General features: G+C 43.6%; 1 protein-coding gene across 3 annotated transcripts in view; it reads left to right on the top strand.

Annotated features, from left to right (window-relative positions):
• The window catches only part of ZNF609 (zinc finger protein 609), an 82,753-nt gene that overhangs the window by 27,370 nt on the left and 31,771 nt on the right, over positions 1 to 23,612 (top strand). For all 3 annotated transcript variants that reach the window (XM_018553002.1, XM_018553003.1, XM_018553004.1), the window contains exon 2: positions 633 to 1,533. In XM_018553002.1, the coding sequence (XP_018408504.1) occupies positions 802 to 1,533 (732 nt within the window). In that variant the 5' untranslated portion in view covers positions 633 to 801. The remainder of the gene's footprint in view (positions 1 to 632; positions 1,534 to 23,612) is intronic.

Genomic DNA, 23,612 nt, shown 5'->3' on the forward strand with positions numbered 1-23,612 from the left:
TCTACGTTTAGCCCTGCTGCTTGCCTGAAGCAGGGCTGAATGTAGACAAGTACTACCCGCCTGAAACTACATGGCCCAGGCATCGGGAATTCCACACCCCTGATGCATCAACCTCTGGGAGTCGTGGGTGTAGCTGTCAGTCTTGCAATGCATAATGGGATTTGTTGTTGCACCACAGCTGCAGGGCTGAAGTTTGCCTACCCCTGCCCTAAACAAATATGCTCTGTGGTTCAATATATATATTAATCCAATGCATTGGCCTGTTGAATTAGATCTCGGAAGTTGCAAATGCAAAATCCTATACTGTAGAAGACTAAGGTCTTGGAAGTTTTCAGGTTCAGTTTGATTGTATAGGTAGGTGGAATGAACATGCTATGTTACCAGCTGGTTTTACATTTGCTTTGTGATCTTTTGTAAATGTTGATGCATTTCATGAAAACGGCAGAGAGTGGAACCACAGGAGGGGGAAAGTTTTATAACCCTGTTTTGTTTTTGTTTTGCAGGGATGCATTTGATTCTCGGTTTTAAAATGTGATCATAACATTAATGAGCTTATAAAAAAAAAAGTCGCTTACTTTTCCCCCAAGTAATAATGAATGTGCATTAAACTTGTATCTCCTTTCTATCTACAGTGACAATGCTGCATCTTCAGCCGCCCTCTTTACATGTATAGTCTAAGCATCCTGCCATTCTGTTCCTGCCTTTGGTAAAAGTGTTGTACCAGGTCCAGGCTGGAGAGGAGGGAGGCAGGCATCACCCCCTGGAACACTATAAGGCCTCAGGAGAGTGTGTACACTTAAGATGTCCTTGAGCAGTGGCGCACCAGGAGGGAAAGGTCTGGACACAAATCCCGTGGAGACCTATGATAGTGGTGATGAATGGGACATCGGTGTGGGCAATCTGATTATTGACTTGGATGCTGATTTAGAAAAAGACCAGCAGAAGCTTGAGATGTCAGGATCTAAAGACGTGGGCATGCCAGCCCCCAACGCAGTGGCCACTCTACCTGATAACATTAAGTTTGTGACACCTGTGCCCAGTGGCCAAAGCAAGGAATCAAAGTCAAAATCAAAGAGGAATAAAAGTAGCAAAGATGGAGGACGAAGCAGTCAGGCTTCCTCTGGACTCTTCTCAGCAGGGGATGCAAGTAAAAAGGAAGTGTCGGGACGTTCAGCAGATGGTGGGGGCAGCTCAGGAGTTCCCTCTTCCACAGTAACTCCTACAAAAGCAGGAGAAAAATCTGGCAAGGCTGCCAGGAGCTCTTCTAGCTCTAAAAAGGAAAGTGGCAAGGCCAAAAAGGACAAGAATGAGGTACCTCTGGCAAGTGGCGAGAAAGAGCCTCTTGGAGTTTTGCAGACAGCCCCTGGAGTGGGGGGTCGAGGAACTACAGTGCAAGAAGCTATGGGGACTGCAGTAGAGCAGCTGGGTGGGGGCATTGCCACGGACAGTGGAAGTACATTGAGTGTTATCAAAACAGAGAATGAGGATCCTGAACTAGAAAATCGTGGATTAAAGAAAGTCAAGTCAGAGATGGTAAGCATGCATGCTTTATTGATTGCTATGTCCTACATTATTCATTTAATATAAGTGGTAACTCGTATACGTCTAAGTTCACTATTATGTCTTGAAGCAAAATAAGGAGTGGAAAAAATGCAGAAATATATAGTGTCCAAAACTCTTCCAGAGTTCGTTTGTGTTGTCTCCGTGGGGTTCCATTGTCACTATCTTTGTCACTTTCATGACTAATTGTGTGTGACTGAAGAGAGTCCATGATAAAGATACCCTGTGACTAATAAGACTTTTGTACGAACGCTTGTTAGAATCTTGTCAGAACATTCGATAATGCTATCAGAGACTTTACCAACGTTGTTCAAACTTTCTCAACAAAAACATTTACAGTTAGAATTTCATTTGTTTGAGAATTTTTCTATCCTGCTCTCTCAGAACAGGTTGTTTAAAGCAAAATCTTTATCAGAGGTATTATATCAGGGCCAGACAATTTTCACAGAGTCAAGTAGTCAATACTCCTTAAATATGACAGCTAACTCCCAACTTTTCACATTTTCTGTCCTTTCCAGGAGCCAGCAGGATTTTTTAGGAGCTAGCTTCATTGACTACAACTGAAGAAGTTTGGGCCAGCTGTAAGTTTTAAGGAGCATTGGCTTCCTGGCTCCTGGGATTTGTCCAGCCCTTATTTAAAGTGACACTAAGCTCAGGAATGAAATCTTAAAAATGCATTCAAGAACCCTAACTATTAACAATACTGGAACTTATTTGTATATCACTCGGCTGTGGATCCTCAAATCATCTCTGAATTGGTGCTGACACTGTCCTTCCTTCTGGAGGGTGACTACTTTTGTTCCCCATTGTCCCTGTGTGTGTTGTAAAGTAGTCACCGCTCCAAGCTCACTCCTGCGATGGACTACAATCTCATGTTTTGTTTACCAATTTATAATGAAACTGTAGTCCATCACGGGAGTGATCTTGGAGCGGTGGCTACTTTACAACACACACAGGGACCACGGGGAACAAAAGTAGCCACCCTCCAGAAGGAAGGACAGCGTTGGCATAAATTCAGAGATGATTTGAGGATCTGCAGCCAACTGATACACAAGTACATTACCTTTTTTTGTTAATAGTTGAGGTACGTGAATGTATTTTTAAGTATTAACTCCTGAGTTTTGTGTCACTTTAAGTCATTTTACACTTAACCTCTGGATGTTACTTTGGTATATTACATGGCATTAGGTAGTACTGCTCGTTTTAAGTACAGAGGGGGGGAATTTATCAAAACTGGAGCAGATAAATTCTGGAGCAGCTGTGCATGGCAACCAATCCGCTTCTCTCTTTCATTTTCAAATCTTAACTGAACAAACTTGAGAGAAGCTGATTGGTTGGTTGCTGTGCACTGCTGCTCTAGATTTTGCCTACTCCATTTTTGATAAATCCCCCCCCCCCTTGTGAATATTTTATTTAGCATTCCTGTATATTGACCCAACTAACCACACTGTAGTTATTTACCATCTAGTGTAATGGAATACTTTGGCTTATATTAGGAAAATGTAGAACAGACCCTTTTGGCACACACGTATAGCTGTCATTGGGTTGGAATTGATCATAGCTTGAGGAGAAACTTGTATAAATGTTACACTATTTCCAAGCCTTTAGTTACTGCAGATATGACTTTCCTACAATAAACTGGTCATCTCCCTACCCCCAGCCTGTGAATGGACAGTGGAAGAGCAGAAGCAGCTCTGCCCTGTCCTGTTAGTATGTTCCTGGACTGCATAGGAGGGTCCTGCCCTTCCCCTCTCTAGTCTAGGCACTACTATAAAGGAATACTACAGCCTGATGCCAAGATAGATTCAGCTACTGCAAGTGAAACTCCAGGCAGCGAGGTTTTTGTGACTTAGTCTCCATTCACACAGGAGCGGCTGTCCGCGCGTACTCGGCCGTACGCATACACGCGGAGCCGCTCTAAAGATGGTATTTGCCGCAAACGAACGGAATCCGTGCGTATGATAGATTTTAGCGTTTACCTGCCGCGCAGTCTACTGCACAGAAAACCACGCAGAAAACGCAAGCACCATATGTATATGGAGCCTTAAGGTGTGTTTAAAAAAATAAATAAAGTTACCTCTAATGATTATAACTAGGGATGCACAGATACTTTTCGAGTACCAGTGCAGATACTTGGCATTTTCATGAGAACTACCAGGGTTGCAGCGGGTGCAGCTGGGACCTGGCTCTGTCGCTCCACCACTGTCCGGAAATCATCAGTCTGTATTGTTTTAGAAAAACTGTCACATGACAAACAAAAATGTATCAGTACTCGTACTTGTAAGTACTCGGCAAGTACCAGTACTCGTACTCGCAAAACTGGTATCTGTGCATCCCTTTATTTATATTTATAAAAACAAAATCATACATTAAAACAGAGATGTACAAATCCCAGGAGCTCCGTGTGCTCCTTACAAATGACAGCTGACTCCTAACTTCTGAATTTTTATCTAGTGTAGTCTTGGAGCTCAAAAGTATCGGTACATGTACTCGTACTTGTACCGAGTACTGTACTTGGTATCTGTGCAACCCTAATTATAACATATTCTGATCTTTGCTTTGTAGTGTAAAACTTTCATTAATGCCAGCCGTTACATCTATTGCTGTACTTCTGTCTCACTGCTGCTCAGAGAGCTGTGGCACACACTAGTGTCATCTATACCCTCTCCCCCCATCCATTCACAGGACACCTTGTATTCTGTGAAATTACAAGGCTTTCTGTGGATGGATAGCTCACCTAGCCACAACAGGATTGAAGTACAGCGATACACTCCTATTCTATGATACTCATTGGCGGTACCTTTTTTGTTTTTTTATACTTGAGTTTCTGCATCTGTCCGTGTTCATCACAGCATTTTCCCTGCCGTAATAGGACGTTGTACTAACAGATGGTGGTATATGTTTTTCTTTTTCTAACCATTAGCAGAATGTCTCTTTTGAATTTTGTTGCTAAATATCTTAAGGCCTCATGCACACTGGCACATAAGGCCGTAGAATGTAAATTGCCTATGTATTTCCGCTCCCGGGATAACTTGCTGTGACGTACAGCCACCCATAGTAGTGAATCGGTGTATGCGGCTGTATGTAGGTTTACGCTATTTGCGTAAACTCCTGGGCGCAAACTAGCTGCGTGCTGGGTTGTACACCCATGTGCATACGAGGGTTTACGCACGTAGAGGTGTAATCGCACATACAGCCGCCTTGACCCATTCATTACTATGGGTTGCTGCAGCTGGTAGTCATGGGCATGGAAATATGCCCTCATGTAACATTCTACTGCCTCCTGCACACGTGTTCATATGAGGCCTTATATTCCTGTGCATTTCATGTTTAGAACATCCTCGAATTTCTTTAGGGCAGGGGTGAACAAATTAATATAGATTTCAGCAGCCAGTCTGTCCAATCTTGGAGCCAGCTGCACATTTTTAGCAGCCAGTTCCTTTGACAATAGCTAGAAAAAAACTCAATATTTAGGTGCCAGCTCTATTTTTAACGTATTATACGTCATCATTCATGCTATAGTGTGTTCAGCATTTTGCTCCAACAGTTCTAAATGCAGCCATTTAGGTGTGATATCTCTAAGGCACAGGGATAGCCGCCCTCCTAGAATGCCTACCACTGCCCTGGAATTTCTCTTTTTGAAACTCCTTTATTTTCTAAATAAATGTCTGAAAGAAGCCTTGAGCTGCCCATACACCTTACAACCATCACACGACTTTCGTTGTGCGATGGTTGTAAGGTGATTAAAATTTTGTACGACCTGCCCATCTTGGACAGGCAGATCGTACTTGCGATCATTGCAAGTCCTCCCCGCTGAGGGGAGGGCTTCCGATGATTGCAGTGCTGAGCGGTCAGTGTGCGCTTGCGGCATTTGTCTTCCGAGGACGCTACCAACCCGACTGTGCCAGTTTTCGAGCGTGCTAAGAAGACGAAAGTCATGCGACCGTACAGTAGATGCGGTTTTACACGGCCCATACACCTGTCGATTATCGTATGGTCGCGGGATCACCCGCCATTATCGTACGATTATCGGCAGGTGTATTGGCACCTTTTTAGAATGGTGGCATGCATTTGCTTCATGTACTTTTTTTTTTTTAATATTAAAAAGCTACAGGTGTGCATTTATCTGCTGCTCTCTATACCCTCATTCCTTTCCTATTCCAAATGAGTAGATTTAGCCCAAAATTGTGTGATGTGCAGCATTTCTTTTGAAAATGGTGACCACTAGTAATGATTCATGATGTGCTATGTCCACAACATTAAGCCTAAGTTTTCAGTAGTGTTTGAAATTCTACACAAAAATTAGCCTATAAAATGCATACATTGCATACAGCAATTTGATTAAAAAGTGTTCAGTAGTGTTTGAAATTCTACACAAAAATTAGCCTATGAAATGCATACATTGCATACAGCAATTTGATTAAAATAGGTTGTGGAAAAGCAGGGTACGTGCTACCTCTTCATCAGATTGTTGATGCAATTTCTCAGGCAACCCCCTCAATAAATTGTATTTTTACTTATAGACTGTTGTTTGGAAAACTGTAATTACTGAGCTATTTAATTGTAGTGTAAACTGCTCTGCTACTCCTATCCCTGTAGGTTTCAGTAGTAGTATCACATTGATGACATAATTTGCCTATTTTCAGGAAGTGTTTGCTTTCTCTGCTCTCATCTCCTCTCTCTTTCAAAGGAAGCTTGAGAATCATACAGAGGCTGCCCATTGCGGACTCATTGAAAACAAAGCATTACTTGTGGCTGATGCCTTATCTCAGCTGTTATGGGCAAATACAAAAACAAAGTCCGTCAGTTCCTCTCTGCAATCTTTCCCCATGTTTTATCCCTTTACAAATGCTTCAAGGATCGGAAAATACCTTTTAGATCTGCCAGAAATCCACTGCGCTGCTAACTTCCAGTTTAAACTGACCATGCTGCCTCTGATGCACCGAAATCCAGAACAGGATTATCAGCCCTGCCTAATACACTACAAAACACCTCTCCCATGTTGGTTGCTTGGGATTTCAGTGCAGCATAGGCCAGGGGTGGAAAACTTTTGGAATACAGGAGCCAATCTGTCCAACCCATGAGGATTTTTTTTTTTTTCTGGAGCCAGCTTCAGTGACAACAACCATAGAAAACCTCAAAAGTTATGCTCCAGCTGTAATTTTTAAGGAGCATTCGCTACCTGGCTTGTGGGATTTGTCCAGCACTGGTTTAAAGTGACTGTAAGCTTAGGAGTTAAATCTTAAAAATGCATTCAAGAACCCTAAGGCCCCGTTCACACCTTTACGTTTTGTCGCGCGTTCAACGCTATATGAACGCTCAACAAAACGTACAAACATGAAAATCCCATTGTTTTCTATGGGTCTGGTTCACACCTTTCCGTATTTCCGACCGTCTGAAACGGCCTACGCTCAAACAAGTACATGTACTTCTTTGGGCCGTTTTGTAGGGCGTTTTACATTGGGATACAGCCAAGTAGCCTTCGGAATCGCGCAACTTTTTTACCGCGAATCGCGGTAAAAAAAACAGCGCGACGGTCGCGCATATTCAATACGCCTAGGTGTGAACCCAGCCTAACTATTAACAGTACTGGACCTTATTTGTGTATCACTCAGCTGTAGATTCTCAAATCACCTCTGAATTGGTGCTGTCACTGTCCTTCCTTATGGAGGGTGGCTACTTTTCTTCCCCATGACAGTCAGCTCAAACAGGAAGTTAGGAGGTCACTCCTAACTTCCTGTTTGTTTTATTGTACTAGCTGCAATTTTACTTCAAAATGTGGTCAAATGTGCTTGTATTGCAAGGATTTACCTAAAATATTTTGTTTTATTTTGCCCACAAGGTGACTGCAGTTCACCACCATTTCTGTATTAGAAACATTTTAGGTCTGGTTCCTCTTGAGAGAGACATTACACTGCCCATACACCTTACGATTATCGGACTATTTTCGTATGCGATCGACTTTTCGTCCGATAATCGAACAGTCGTTCGATCTACACTACGCTTGTGCTAAGGAAAATACGGCAAATCAATTACCGCACTTCGTCCAGGTGCTTTTCGTTAATTACGGCTAAATTAATCTTGCGATAATCGGGGCAGGATGGGGCTGCCGTGCGAAAGTCGTACGACTATTCGATCATCGGGCGAAAAGTTTTGTCCGATAGTCGTAAGGTGTATGGGCACCTTGCAGGAGTGGATGGAATTCAGGAGCCAACTCCATTGATAATGACTAAAGAAAACCTCCAAAGTTGGGCAGCAGCTGTAATTGTTGGGAAACATTGGCCCTGCCCTGCACTAAGACTCTGAGAGCTCGCTCTAGCCTCTGATCTGCAAATCTCTATATATAATTTAATACTAGAACAAGAATATGCAAGAGCACTCACATCCACAGCACATTTTGATGCCAACAGTGTATTGCCACAAACCTTTAAAGCCAAAAAGCAATATGCTTTCAAGAACTGCAGTCCAGACAGAGGCATAGAAGTAGCTTTTAATAACAGAATTGTTTAAATATTCCCGAACAACAACATTGGCACAGTTTCTGAATCTTGTAGGACTGCAAGCATGCCCATTATGGGATATTAAAGAAAATAAAAAACTTACCCTTGCAGTGGGGCTCAAATCAAGTTGTGTTACTCACCTGATCTTCGGTGCCGCAGTGGTCAGCACTCGCCTCTCTTCCCCTCCACTCCGGCTGGAATATCACTCGGCGTCCTCATGTCAGAATCTTCGTTAATGTGGGGGGTAAAAAAAAAGGTATAACATTTATACTGCCTATTTAATAAGCGTGCTAGGCTCAGTACAAAAATGAATTTTTGAAAACAAAGGTACACTTGCCCTTTAAAGTGAAACGTCCTTCACAAGAGTAGGCACCAGTTGGTATTCACTAGAAAACTTTTCCTGGGTGCCTCTCTGATTTAGGACTTGTGTCAACAGGCTTTTTGTGCTTCAGGTGCTCTTTACATGCTCGTACAAGTCTATGGGAATCCAAAACCCACTTGAAGCAAGTCACAGGCACCTGTCAGTGAATTGTAAATGATCTCAGAAGTTTCTCAAACTGATGTACTTAACACAAGACCAAACCCCATCGATGCAGGCTTGTTGCTAGGGGTTTGATTTCTTTGTCGTTAGGCCCTGTTAACACTTTTGTGTTGCTTGAATGCACTCCAAAGGTGTGCGCATTGGCATGTGTTCAGGCAACGTGTTAAAAGCATGTGACATGCTTGCAGTGCCATCTTTTGTTAATGGTACGCCAAATTCCGTCAGTAAAACCTGTGTTGATGTGTGCCAAACCTGCAGTCAAACCGTGTGAAGCTTGCAGCTCAAACTGCTGCATGAGCTGCTTTTTTGCGTTTGTTGCATTTGCGGCAGCCCATTGAAAAGAATGGGCTGACGCGCTACAAACTCATGATGCAAGTGCATGCAAAGTGTGCATGGGGTCATAGGTCTAAACGGTTGTTGTTTTGTATAGATGCATGTGGAATAAAGTTTTATTTTCTTTGGAAGATCATTGTGCGCTGGTTATTCAGTTTCTTAGGGCTAAGCCCTGGCCAACTGCCATTCTTCGTGCCTAGTGAGAACACTTTGTGGTCAATAAGGCTACTCTTATCTGACAGGTTGGAAACGGATGAGCTTGGCCAATCTTTGAAGCCAGGTAGGTCATTTCTTTATTTGCAAAGTGAAACTGACTCTATAAAACATAATAGCAGACACGTTGTAGTACCTGCTCGTTGGTAGGACTTTTACTATGACAGAGATGAATTTTTGATATTCAGTGGAAAGAATGTTTTGTTGGTGAGATTGTCACCATTGACCGCTGTGGGATATTCTGTGGGAAGGTATGACCACATTGCAGGGAGGGTGCACAGGAAAATGAGGGGATCAGAATACTAAGACCTCACCTGCGTGTTGAATATGTGCTCCTCCACTGCATGTTGTGTGGTTCCTCCTGCTGGCTTTTATGTCCTGTAGTGACTTAGCTTCCAGCGAGAGGAACCACAGCACACAGCTGGGGTAGGAAGTATTCAGCACAGCGGTGATGCCAAATATCTGCAGGGGCTTAGTTTTAACTCTAAGGTTGCCAAAAAGATAAGTATACAGCGTCTAGATTTTGACTGTTTTTACTTTCGCTTAGACCCCCTGGTGAGAAGATCACTATAAGAATATGTATATATTTGGATGGCTTTCCCTGGTCACAGTTTTATTTAAAAAGCATGAATGTTTCTCAGGCAAGCAGAAACATGGTCTTTTGTTCTCATTTAAATACAAATAGATACTTTGATAAAGACATTTAGAGAGGTTTGATATAGTATGTTACCAATACGATTAGTATATTTTGTCTCCTAGATAGTGCTGTAATAGTAATTATAAACCTCTGCAAAAGGGTTAATGAGACAGATCTGTTGGGGTGTCGGGGGGATGAATGTCCTTTTCCCACAGTGGCTAAGCTCTGTCTGAGGGTGGTGGCATCAAAGGATGCTACTGAGCTTTACACTAGCGCCTGCCATTCCCACTTTGTAGCTGCTGACAGAAGTCTGGCCGCTTGCCATTTCCATCTTCTTTCTCTCCTGCCTTTTTCCAGCACCCCAGGGAGGTGAGGCATGGTGTAAGAGGGGAGAGAGTCGAAGGGTAATTTCCCGAGGCCCGAGAATACTGAACTTGTCAGCAGCTAAGGAGAGTGGGAGGGAGGGGGGACAGATGCCAGCAAGATGGACAGATGAGAGTTGGCAGCTACAGCCAGATGTCAGCCACGGTCACGTAGCCGGACTAATAAAAGTGTGAGACAGTTTGCTTCGCTGCTAAATATCCCTCAGGGAGCAGAGAAGTGTTTCCAGCTAGAACTGCCACGGTCAGGCGATCACTAAAGCTCAGAGCTGCTGCCTTTACACGTTTGGAAGCTGTGTTTGTGTAACTGCTTTTTTTTCCTTGTGATCTTCTACTTTTAGTCTCTCATTGAATGGTCCAGTGCTACTAATAAAACGTTTACCAGGTAAATGAACAAAAGATGCTGGCATCATCTACACAATCGTGTTTTTTTTTTTTTCTCTTTTTGAGCACTGGGTGACAAGGTACTTAAAAGAGAACTACGTGGTAACCTTTTTATACCGTAGTTCTCTTTAGGGTCACGAGAGGACATCTACTAACCTCCTCCCGTGACCCAAAGCTCAGTATATGGCGGGCTATTGCCCGTGATCTACTGAGCGCCGCAGCCAGGATGGATCCAGACAATGCTGTCTATAGGCAGAGCCACCTGTGCCCACCCCCTCCCCCGTTCCTCCACTCAGCGCTGGAGGATCAGAGACGGCAGGGGGGGAATCCATGCAGGGAGCCATGACTGACGGTCATCGCTCTCTGCAGGAAGATGATCAGAAAGTGAGCGAGCGACGGTATGTGTTCGCTCACTTCCCGAACTATAGAGCCGACGTGACAGCTTCTTTGTCACACGTCGGCTACAACTATGAGGTTGAGTGAAAATCACTCACCTCATAGTTCTCCTTTTAAGTAAGCCATGTCAGCATCATTTTTTCAGCCGGCACATTTTACTAGATACTTTCTATCATGGGTGGTTTTTAACATAACCTTGTGACCAGCCTTCTAAAATTGAGTAAGTCCCCCTTTAGCCACCTAAACAGCCCTGACCAATGGAGACATGAACTCCACTAGACCTCTGAAGATATGCTGTGGTATCTGGCACCAAGCTGTTAGTAGAAGATCCTTTAAGTCCTGTAAGTTGCCTGGTGCGGCCTCCAGGGATCAGACATTTTTTTCCAGCACATAACACAGATACTCAATTGGATTTAGATCTGCAGAATCTGGAGGCCAAGTCAAAGCCTTGAACTCGTGTTCCTCAAACCATTCTTGAACCATTTTTGCAGTGTGGCAGAGTGCATTGTGCTGCTGAAAGTGGCCACTGCAATCGGGGAATACCGTTTCCATGAAGGGGTATACTTGGTCAGCAACAATGTTTAGGTAGGTGGGACGTGTCAAAGTAACATCCACATGAATGGCAGAATCCAAGGTTTTCCAGCAGAACATTACCCAAAGCATCACACTGCTTGCACCAGCTTGCCTTCTTCCCATAGTGCCTCCTGGTTTTATCTTTGCCCCAGGTAAGCCACACACACGCAGCCGACCATCCACATGATTTAAAAATTAGACGTGATCCATCAGACCAGGCCACCTTGTTTCTTTGCTCTGCGGTTCAGTTCTGATGCTCACGTGCACACTGTAGGCTCTTTTGGTGGTTGATGCAGGTCAGCATGGGCACCCTGACTGATCTGCGGCTACGCAGGATCTTGGGCAACAAACTGCGATGCACTGTGTGTTCAGACACCTTTCTATTGAAACCAGCTTTAACTTTTTCAGCGATTTGAGCTCTTGTATGGGATCCGAATACACGTGCATCAATGAGCCTTGGCCACCTATGACCCTGTCTCCGTTTTTCCTTCCTAGGACCACTTTTGGTAGGTCCTGACCACTGCAGACCGGGAACAGCCCAAGAGTTGCAGTTTTGCATAACACTGCAACTAACTAATCCAATGAATTGATAATGAGAATAGTTGTCAACAAGTTCTCATTATCGATTAGTTGGTTGAATCACCTAACTGTCTCCTAAAGGCTGGGAGGAGGGCGCAGCAAGCAGTGGGCAGGTGCAATAGCCAACCGGCTATTGTAGTTTGAAATGGCCAATAGCAGGCTGGCTATTGCGCCAGCCCATTACCTGCTGTATTTACATTCAGCTACCGTCTCTGGAATCTTGTCACTGGCAGCTTTCACTCCCTGGTTGAAGCTATTCAAGCTCCATGTGCTTACAATACAATTATATATATATATATATATTAGTGTGTATGTAGTTTCCGGTTTCGGCCTGAAAAATTCTTCTGCGGAAGGTGCATTGCAGTGCCATTCATTTCAATGGCCCTCCAAACATGCCTCCCACCCACAGTGTGATCGATTGCCCTGGAACCCACGATACCGCAATGCCATGCGTTCCAGTGCAGTGCTATTGCAAAAAATTGTGCATGCAGTTTTATTCTGAAGTAAACTTTGTAACACTTCATTTGTTTATTTTAGTTTAGGGAAGGTATTTTTATAAAAAAAAAAATTCCGATTAATCTAAAAAATCTGCCAACTAATCCATTATGCCCCATTCACACTGGGATGCTTTTAGGTGCTTTTATATGAGTTTACCATATAAAAGCACCTAAAAGCATCCCAGTGTGAATGGGGCCTAATTAGTTCTCCTTGAAAATTCTGTGGTTAGCAGCTATTCTGACACAAGCAGACGTCTGTTGGGCATAACCTTTTTACTTTGTATAATTGCTTCACTTATGTTTTACTTTCTTCATTTTACTATTTCCTATTACTCTTAAGGTGCCCATACACCTTACAATTATCTGCAGATTTTCTGTGGTCAGATGGAAAAAGTGCAACAGATTGGCCCAGTAGCAGATTCCTCGATACACACAGTTTAGTGTAGATGGAGGAATCTGTTGCACCTTTTCCATCTGACCACAGAAAATCTGCAGATACTTGTAAGGTGTATGGCCAGCTTAAGTCCTCATTCACACAAGTAACAGCCGGCCTGTACAGATCTGTGCTGCGTGCCCGGCCGTATTGGGCCGCTCCCGGGAAGGACAGGAGCTGCGTGTGATTATACGCAGCAGCCTGTTCTTCTCTATGGGAGTATGCGGCCGTACGCCCACCCAAACTGCAAGTTTGTATGGGTGCAGGTGTCCCTGCTCGGACGCAAACAGGATCCATCCTGTCTGCGTACGAGTAAGCACACCCGCATAGAGAAGAACAGGCTGCTGCGTACAATCACACGTGCAACACCTCTCCTTCCTGGGATCGGCCCGATATGGCCGTGCACGCCGCACGGATCTGTACTGGCCGGATATTACATGTGTGAATGAGGGCTTAGTCTGAAAACTTGCAGATGTTTTATTTTTTTTTAAAGCACCCAGCAGAAGATAGACCGTTATGCCCCCAAATAATTTAAAATGGCAGCTCAATCACAGCTGCAAAACTCAGGCGTCTGCATTTTCTCTCCCAGGCAGAGCTCTGTACTGAGGTGCGAAGTTTGTTAGGAATGATGGGGAAGGAGGGCTGGACTTCAAACTGCGTTAAATCACCTCATACAGCATCCAGCTGTCCTCCCTCTGGTTAGATGCAGGAATATGGACACTCTACCACATCTATCCAGAGGGAGGACGACTGGACGCTGTATGAGGTGATCGGTTTGAAATGCCTTCACTATATCCTTCAGTTTAGTGTGATTTCAGAAAGTGCAGCGACAGTTTATGGCTGTTGTAAAAATTCTGCCAGCCATTTCAAACACTGGTGGTTTTATACACCAGTTTATTGACATTGCTTTTATTACAGTGGGCAATGATCAGTTTGGACAGGTTACAGTTTTAGGAGCCATCTGTATCCTGTCATTCTTAGATGTAAATGCAAAAAAAACCAACCGATGATGCTTATCGTTATGTGCCCTTTAAGATACCGGTTTGCTGCAATCAAGGACATCTATAGAGGTCCTTGATTGAAGCAGCTATGGCTTCCTAGAGCTACTACACAAAAAAACTGGTTTGTTTCTGAATTGTTGGCTAGATAAACCCTTTGCCTTCTGTAAGGTAATTGAGGTTAAAGCAGTCTGCTCCAAGTGCTTAGAGGCACAGTAGGCAGGAAGGTGGATGTGTGCCAGGGAGTTATTTGGGGTTGTAACTGTCTTTAGAAACCGGATTAGGCAACTTTCAAGATCTGTTATATGGTGAGGAGGATTCTTAGGGAGGAAGGCTCTTCAGAATACCAGATGTTAATGCACAAACACAATTCAGGATCACAGCAGGTAAGATCTAAAGGGTCTGGGAATTGAGCTGGCAACAATCTGTAGAGTCAATGCAGCATAGAGAGGGAGTCTGAACCTCATTCAGATAAGCCAAAACGTAATGCCACTATTGAGGCATATGCTTTATGATCTCTGCGTGTAGAATGCTCAAAGATGTATACTGTGCCAAGTATAGATACCAAAAATGATGCTGAGAACATTTAATAACACTTACCGGTATGATAAAGAGCAAAACGATGATGTTTTGGGGATCAGTCTGTGTGGGAACAGTAGAGGGTTATCCTGCTGTTTGTAATAACTAATACCTACACAATTGAATTCATGAAGCACATTTTGATTTCCAAATACAAAACTCATTTTCATATATTTCCAAACAGTATTTACCCTTTTTATTCCAATATTCAGCAAAAATCGTACAGTAATGTATTAAATTGAACATCGTGTTGACAATGTTTGAAAATGATTAAATATATATATTTTTTTCTATGCCAACTTATCAACACTTAAAAGACAGTAGCTTACAAAAGTATTCACCTTTATAATGGCTTTTTTTTTGGCTTTGTATCATTTGATTCACACAACTTGGCTACCACTTTGTATCACAATAAAATATAATTTTGCATTTTCAAACGAGAGAAGACGAAACAAAACAGAAATCTTAAGCAGGCATAGCTATTCACTACCCAAAAGTCAATACTTTGTAGAGCCACCTTTTTCAGCAATTACAGCTACAAATGTCTTGGGGTACATCTCTATAGGCTTTACACATCTAGGCACTGGGATTTTTGCCCATTCTTTAAGGCAAAACTGCTCTAGCTTCTTCATATTGGATGGCATTTGCTGGTCTACAGCAATCTTTAAGCGATGCCACAGATTCTCGATTGGATTGAGGTTTGGGCTTTGACTAGTCCATTCCAAGACGTTTAAATGTTTCCCCTTAAACAACTCGAGTGTTTGCTTTAGCAGTATGCTTAAGGTAATTGTCCTGCTGGTAGGTGAACCTCTGTCCTAGTCTCAAATCACAGGTTTCCCTCAAGAATTTCCATGTATTTTTCGCCATCTATCATTCCTTCAATTCTGACCAGTTTGCCAGTCCCCGCCGATGAAAAACATCCCCACAGCATGATGCTGCCACCACCAGGCCTCACTCTGGGGATGGTGTTCTTGGGGCAATGAGAATCTTGAGTTAGCACCAGAGATAGCGTTATCCTTGAAGGGCAAAAAGCTTAATTTTAGTCTCATCTGACCAGAATACTTACTTCCATATGTTTGTGGAGTCCCCCACATGCCTTTTGGTGAACAGCAAACATGTTTGCTCATTTTTTTTCTGTAAGCAATGGCTTTTTTCTGGCCACTCTTGCATGAAGGCCAGCTCTGTGGTGTGTACAGCATAAAGTGGTCCTATGGGCAGATAGTCCAATCTCCTCTGTGGAGCTTTGCAGTTCCCTCAGGGTTATCTTTGGTCTCTTTGTTGCCTCTCTAAATAATGCCTTCCTTGCTTAGTCTGTGAGTTTTGGTGGGTGACCCTCTTGTGGTGGGTTTTTTTGCGCTGCCATTCTTTTTTTATTTTTTAATAATGGATTTAATGATGCTCCATGAGATGTTTTAAAGTTTTGGATATTTTTTTTTATAACCCAACCCTGATCTGTAGTTCTCCACAACTTTGTCCCTGACCTTGTGTTGCTGCAGACTCTTTCAGAACAGGTGTGTATATATACTGATATCATGTGACACTTAGATTGCACACAGGTGGTCTTTATTTAAATAATTATAACTAATGATGTGACTTCTGAAGGTAATTGGTTGCACCAGATCTTATGTAGCAGCTTTATAGCAAAGGGAGTGAATACATATGCACAAAATAGGCAAAATGCCAAAGGGGTGAATACTTTTGTAAGCCACTGTATGTTTATTTAACAATGTTCCATATAGCAGCCATTTGGAAATGCATCTCAATTAGTCTGTTCTCTTTATGCTAATGAAAACGGATTCCAGCTTTGTCCTCATTTGTTACTGAACACCAAGTCTGTACAATTGCTAAAACCAGGATTGCTACCATGCCTAAAATATAATACAGTTGCTGTCTAAATGATCCTGCTGGGTTCTTGATGGTATTGAATGTCCAAAGGTCTTTTATAGGTTATTTATGAGATTGAACATCATTGTATTCATTCCCCATACTTAGCTGATTATTGTGACATGCGCTTAGCGTGGGCTTCTGTCACAAGAGGGTAAGGGTGACCTTTTACACAAGTAGTGATTTTTACTCTTCTTCGTGATTAGGAAGAGGCATCCCCGTTGCTAAAGGCTATGCTAAGCTTATATAGTAGTTATCAGTTCAAGAAGTGGAATGTGTTCTGAAGTTTTAGGGCAGGTTCACACCATTTTCTGGACCAGATCGGAAACGCACTGCGTTACATTTTGCCGTGTTTTTGATGCGTTTTTGACGCGTTCAATTTTAGGTCTAGGAAAAGAGCTGCACAATGCTTGCACATAAGAGACATGAACTTACCACAGTTGTTCTTTTCAGAGCTGCTCAAATGATCATAGCCAGGGACAACCTGGGCAGCAATGCCTCTCCACCTGTCCATCTTCCTATATTTTCCAGGCTTCCACAAGTTCTACAAAGAATTCAGTGTCCACTTCAGCCATCATGGTTCCTATCTTCACAAATCTCTCTCCACAGAAGCAAAAAGTCCAGGGGTGACGAGATTATGTTATGTTTTTGTGTTTTTGACGCGTTTGTGCGTGTTCCGGTGCGTTCCAGACCAGACAAAATGTCACACGTAGTTGTTTTTTCTGGTCTGCTCTGGAACTGACTGCGATGGTGTGAACTGAGGCCAAGAAGAGCATAGGGAAACATTGGGATACATTTTAGCTCCAGAAGCAATCTGGTCTGTTCTGGAGGTGGTGTGAATGGCCCCTTTAGCCTATACTTGTACTTGGCAGACTCCTGAGCTACTTGTGTAGCAGGTGCTTATACTGATGAGCCTTTTGTCTGACATCACGCTAATGTTTTGGTGTAATTGGAAATTGACAGACAATTCATTGTCCCTTTTTTAGGGCTCATTCACACGGGAATTGGCCGGCACGTATCGGTCAGCTCCGGGGAAGGCCAGGTGCTGCCTGTGATTAGTACGCAGCCTCTGTCCTTCTCTATAGGACTATGTGGCCGTCCGCCACCCTACACTCACCCGCTCTGCACATCGGTGCGGGTGAGCCTACTCGTACATCGACATGGATCCTGTCTGCGTCCGAGCCGGGACACACGGACCTGCACTTGAGGTGAGTGTAGGGGGGCGTATGGCCGGGTAGTCCCATAGAGAAGGACGGGGGCTGCCTACTTATCACACGCAGCACCTGTCCTTCCAGGGAGCTGCCCGATACGGCCGTGCACGGAGCTGTATGTGCGGGCCGATTCCCGTGTGAATGAGCCCTAATACCAACATAATGGCACCACTGTAATTTTTTAGCTTTTTACTTGCTCTTGAAGGATCAATCCACCCAAAACTGAAATTTCAGTCAACAACTGTGATAATTCAGTAGTGGGGAATCTGCCGTGTTCCCTTGCACTACCACCTTCTAAAACAGTCATGCTGTTCCTATTGCATTTTATTTAATTTACACTGAAAGAAACATCAAAATGATATAAGCCTTCCCATTATGGTTGTAGCAGGTAGGTGGTAGGATTGTCCTATTTAGCTGCACTGGCCCTTTAACTGCCTTGTCTAGGCTATTATCCTAAATAGATTTTTAGGCTCTGTCTTGTAATCGTCAGGTGTGTTTTTAGTTTTGCATTTTAGCTTTTTTTTCCTCCTACATGCTTCCTTCTGTACACAGGGAGGTTTAGTAATAGTCAAATGTCTGTGTGTAAAGACTGTTGGCTGCTTCCTCTATGTGTGATTCCTTACTTCCAGGCCTCTCTTAGCCTTCCTAGCCCCAGTTCTTCACTAGGCTGCGGGAACCCATCCAGGATCTGAGCTGATCCTCTCTGGAATGCGACTCTAATGCTTTTTTAATCCGTAGATTTATTGTTGTTGGCTGGGAGAGCCCTGAGCTGGCAGAATGCCACAGTAACCCCTTCCTGAGACATAGTAACAAGGAGGAGACATGTTCAGCACAAACAACAAAAAAGCCAAAGATTTGTAGAATATCACTGCAGAAGTAACTGTACTGTTCAGCCAAATCTAACCACAAAGCCCTAACTTAGCAGATGTGTGCAGTTTTCTGTCAAGACATAACCCTACCCACTTGGTTCAGGTTACTGTGATGTAATGTACGTCATGGCACCATTTTCCTGCCAGTAAAGTCTTACTGGAAATGATTATTCTCTCCATATTTATTTTTTCAGGCTCATGCCTTTAATACTTGATTTTATAAGTCTTGAATTAGTAGGTTACACTACAGAATTCTAAGGAAAGTTGGCTCTGTCAGCTCATTTACGGTCACCATTTTGGCCACCCTTTTTCTGTGATCCCATTTTCTTATATGTGCAGGGGACGTTTTGGACTATAATTGTGTTCTGTTTATTTAAAAGGAACGTATGATGGTTTTGTGTTTTTTCTTTCTTCTATTATGGGCAGGGCTACCATTTTTTTTAAAATTAGTAATGTAAATATGAAATATTTGCATACACATTGTATTTTTGTATGCTGCCAGCAGATGGAGCTCTAGGCTTCTTCTCACATTGACAATACCTCCTATTAAAATCAGCCTTTTTACTCAATGTACAGTCTACATCCACCAGTAAAAGGATCAAAGCAGTGACTCGTCTCTTCATCCCTCGCCCTTAGACCCCGTTCACATATAGCAACATACCTTTGCAGCGGCCGGGATAGCGCGACTTTCGGGGCGACGTTCCAGTGACGATCCAGGGACGGTAGCGCGACCTTCTCCGTTGGGCTCCATAGAAAGAAAGCAAAATCCGCCGAAAAAAGGGTCCAGTAGAAGCGACTTGCGACCGCGACGAGCGACATGGAGTTAAGACAGCTCCATTGAATAGCATTGGCCGGCGACTTATCGCGAAATCGCGCGACAATTCGCTATATGTGAACGGGGGCCTTAGACCCCGTTCACATTGAGCAATTTATCGCGCGGTAATTCCCGCGCGATATCGCGCTCCAATGCAATCCAATGGGGCAAAGGGTCCTGCTGTCGCGGGTCGTGTGTCGCTACAGCAGGACCCTTTTTTGAGCGGATTTAGCCGCGATTCAAGCTTGCTCAATGCAAGCTTGAACGCGACATCGCGCGGCAAATCTCGCAATGTCGCGCAATATGCAAATCGCGCGACAAACGCGCGGTTTGCATATCGTGCAGTGGGAATGGGGCCTTAGGCCCCGTTCACATATAGCGACTTGTCGCGCATTTTTGCCTCGCAATATATCGCGAGAAGTCGCCGGCCAATGCTATTCAATGGAGCTGTCTTAACTCCATGTCGCTCGTCGCGGTCGCAAGTCGCTTCTACCGGACCCTTTTTTCTGCGGATTTTGCGCAATTTTGCTTTTCTTCTATGGAGCTCGACGGAGAAGGTCGCGCTACCGTCGCTGGATCGTCACTGGAACGTCGCCCCGAAAGTCGCACTATCCCGGCCGCTGAAAAGGTATGTCGCTATATGTGAACGGGGCCTTAGGGTGGCTTTGTACAAGGGTTCATTTTGCGACAGTGTCTGAAAGGGAATAGCTTCGGCTAAAACTGGTAGTGCTTTGGGAGTTGTCATGGGTGCATGTTGTTGGAAACGTTTGTTACCAAATCATTATAGGTTCTTTTTTTTATGGAGTTCCCCACATGTCCAGTAAAAGTGATTCCATGTTGGAGTAAATTGTGTTGCATGGTTTTTTAGTATCCAGTGCAAGTATAGATTTTTTTTTAAAATCGGTACTTGCCGATACCAGTGCCGTGTGCCCCGATTATCAGAGTCGGGTAGCGGATCATGACCTATCGCCCGGCTTCCTGATTGTTCTGGAAGCCAGGCAGCCTGGGCAAGTGAAGCTGGTGTTCTTTCCATAGAACAATGGCTTCACTTGCCGTGTCTGCCTGGCTTCCAGACCAATCAGGATCTGGGCGGCGGGTCATGAGCTGCCATCCGGCTTCCTGATTGGTCAGGAAGCCAGACGGCGGGTCATGAGATGCCATTCGGCTTCCTGGTTGGTCAGGAAGCCAGGCTGCCTAGCAACAAGTGAAGCCACATTCCTATCCAATCAGGAAGCTGGGCGGCATATCATGACCTGCCTCCCAGCTTCCTGATCGGCTATGAAGTCGGCTTCACTTGATGCTAGACAGCCTGGCTTCCTGACCAATCAGGAAGCCTGGGCGGCGGGTCATGAGGTGCCGCCCAGCTTCCTTATTGGTCAAGAAGCCAGGCTGCATAGCCACAAATGAAGCCAGCTTTGTAGCCAATTGAGAAGCCAGAAGGGGGGTCATAACCCACTGCCAGGCTTCCTGATTAAAAAGGAAGCCGGCTTAATTTGTGGCTAGGCAGCCTGGCTTCCTGACCAATAAGTACAAGTACTCGCCCAAATACTCGGTATCAGCACCGATACAAGTATCTGTGCATCCCTACTTGTGAGCATTGTCACAGACCAAATTCTGCAACAATTTCATATACACCTTACTGAGAGTTGCATTAATGTGTCATAAGTTATTCCATTTTTCTATGACACTTTACATATTCCGGGGATTGTTCCTGCAATTGACTACCTTGATGGTTTAAACAGAAAAGGAAAGCTGCTCTACCTCCTCTAAACCAAATCCACTGTAAAGAACCATGGTGCTCAGGTAAGGGTTTCTGTCTAACCCAGTCGACTTCCCATCTTCAGAAACCGGCACACGAATTTGATTACCCCGATAAAAACGTTATTTCCACGTGGCATAAACACAGCATACATACCTTGATGGTTTGTTTGCACTCATGCATTGTGGATCTGCTTTGGCAGATAAAATGTAACATTTTGGCTATGTGTATTTCTAAGGATGATGGACAGGTACTAATTGGATGTGTAACAGATCTATAGGATTGGAGGAAATCTAGAAGGTCACTTTTGTTAGTTGGTACTAAGGGGTCCCCCCCCCATGTGTCATATGACTCATTTGAAACCGTTTACAGACTGAAGGTGTGAACTGACACAAATGTCAGTTGTGGTAAGGCACATCCTCAAGATGGGCAACATGTACAGGACTAGCTCACCTTATGTAAATCTCATTGAGGTAAAATAGCCTTTTCTACTCTGGTAAAATTGTTCACTGGAGTATGGCTCTTTGGCAGGTTTGTTGAGCGTGTGATTTTTCTTTTATATGGTATTCTATTTTATAGGATTTTCTGTCTTAGTTTATTCATTATTGTAGGAGCACATCATACAAAGGATAATAAAGCAGCAAGTTTGTGCACTTCGTGGAAGGAAGCCAATGACGGTTACCACTGTAAGGCTTGTTTTGGGAGGTTGCCAGACAGTGGTTCTTGTCTGAATGACAGCCTTGTGTGACCTTGCCAAATGGTAATCTGAGCACAGGGTCATAGGGTCTTAAGCTTGATCACAGCCTAGAGCTGTGGTTGTCTGTTCCCTCTTGTGAAGTAAATGGTCCCTGGGGAGCAGTGATTACTGCCCAGTTTGGTGTGTAAACCGATCATTTACTGCTCCAAGCATCATGTATGTCAGAGCTTTCTTTACTGTTCGGTCTAGTGGCCATTTTAAGATCCTAGCCATATACTGGATTAGTACTAGCCACTACTGATTATATAGAATATTATTATTATACAGGATTTATATAGCGCCAACAATATGCTCAGCGCTTTACAAAATAGTGGAGACAGTACAGTTACAATACAGTTTCAGTACAATAGGGTTAGGAGGGCCCTGCTTGTGAGAGCTTAAAATCTAGTAAAAGGGGCAAGTGATACAAAAGGTAATAATTGTTTGGATTGAGTTATGGGAGGAAGTAAAAGGCAGTTATGTTGAGATGAGGTAGGCTTCCCTGAAGAGATGAGTTTTTAAGGATCGCCTAAAGGTGTGCAGCGTAGGAGATAGGCGGACATAATAATGGGGTAAGGAGTTACAGAGGATGGGGGAGGATGGCTAACTCTAAAGTGATGACTGGGCTTTTATATTTTTATATATATCATTTTATATACAGTTCAAGTTTTTCAATTCACACTATTTTAAATCCATGAAACGAATTAAAATGTCTAATATAATACAAACCGTTTTTACAAAAATAAAAAAGGTGGGAAGTCATTTTTGGTTTTGGCCTGTCAAATTCTGCTGCAGGATGTGCTTTGCAGTGCCATTCATTTCAGTGGACAGTTTGTAACGCTGCATTTGTGTATTTTATTTTAAATAAAAGATGGGGGGGTTTTTATAATGCAATCGAAAAAAAATAAACGGCCAACTCATTTGTTCTGAAAATAATCGTTATTTGCAGCCCTATTCCCATTGGCTTGCATAGGGAGAAAAGCAGTTCAGACATAGCAAAATCAAAAAGCCGGTGCACACAGGCCCTAATATTTTGTACAGTTTTACTTATCCCTTTCCCCTTTGGATCAGCTGTGGCTGGAGGGTTCTTTATCTGTTGGTTTTCCAATTTAATTTTCTACTAGTTGAATCCGATGGACGTTTTTTCTTCAACTTCACTGTGTAACTACATTTTTTTTTTTTTTGCTATGGTGTGTGTGTGCGCACACCAGGCTCAATTCCTGGCAAGGAGCACAGTGCCTGTGGAATGATCTGTTGCTAGCCCAAGGCTGGACACATCTCAGGAGTCAAGAAGCCAATGCTCCTCAAAAAGTCCAGCTGGCACCTAACTTAAAGGGTTTCTGTTAGGGATGCACCGATACCGATACTAGTATCGGTATCGGTGCCGATACAGAGTATTTGGATGAGTACTCGTACTCGCCCAAATGCTCCGATACCTAGCACGACTACTTCCTGTATCAGGAAGCTGGCAAATCCGGAAGCCGGGCGCTGTGTAATGACGCAGCGCCGGGCATTCTGATTGGCCGGGAAGCCGGCGTCATGCTCCCCCGTCATCTCATTAATCATAATATTAAGTAAGTGACCTTTAAAGCATTAGTTTGTATAGCTTTAGAAAAAATGTGACCTGTCCCTTTAAGAAAAAGTGATTGGTATCTGCGAGTACTTGATCAAAAGTATCGGTACTCGGTCTTAAAAAAAAGTGGTATCGGTGCATCCCTAGTTTCTGTAGTTGTAAA

Source organism: Nanorana parkeri, unplaced genomic scaffold, assembly GCF_000935625.1.
Source record: "Nanorana parkeri isolate BGI_ZX_2015 unplaced genomic scaffold, ASM93562v1 scaffold105, whole genome shotgun sequence".
Classification (NCBI taxonomy): Eukaryota; Metazoa; Chordata; class Amphibia; order Anura; family Dicroglossidae; genus Nanorana; species Nanorana parkeri.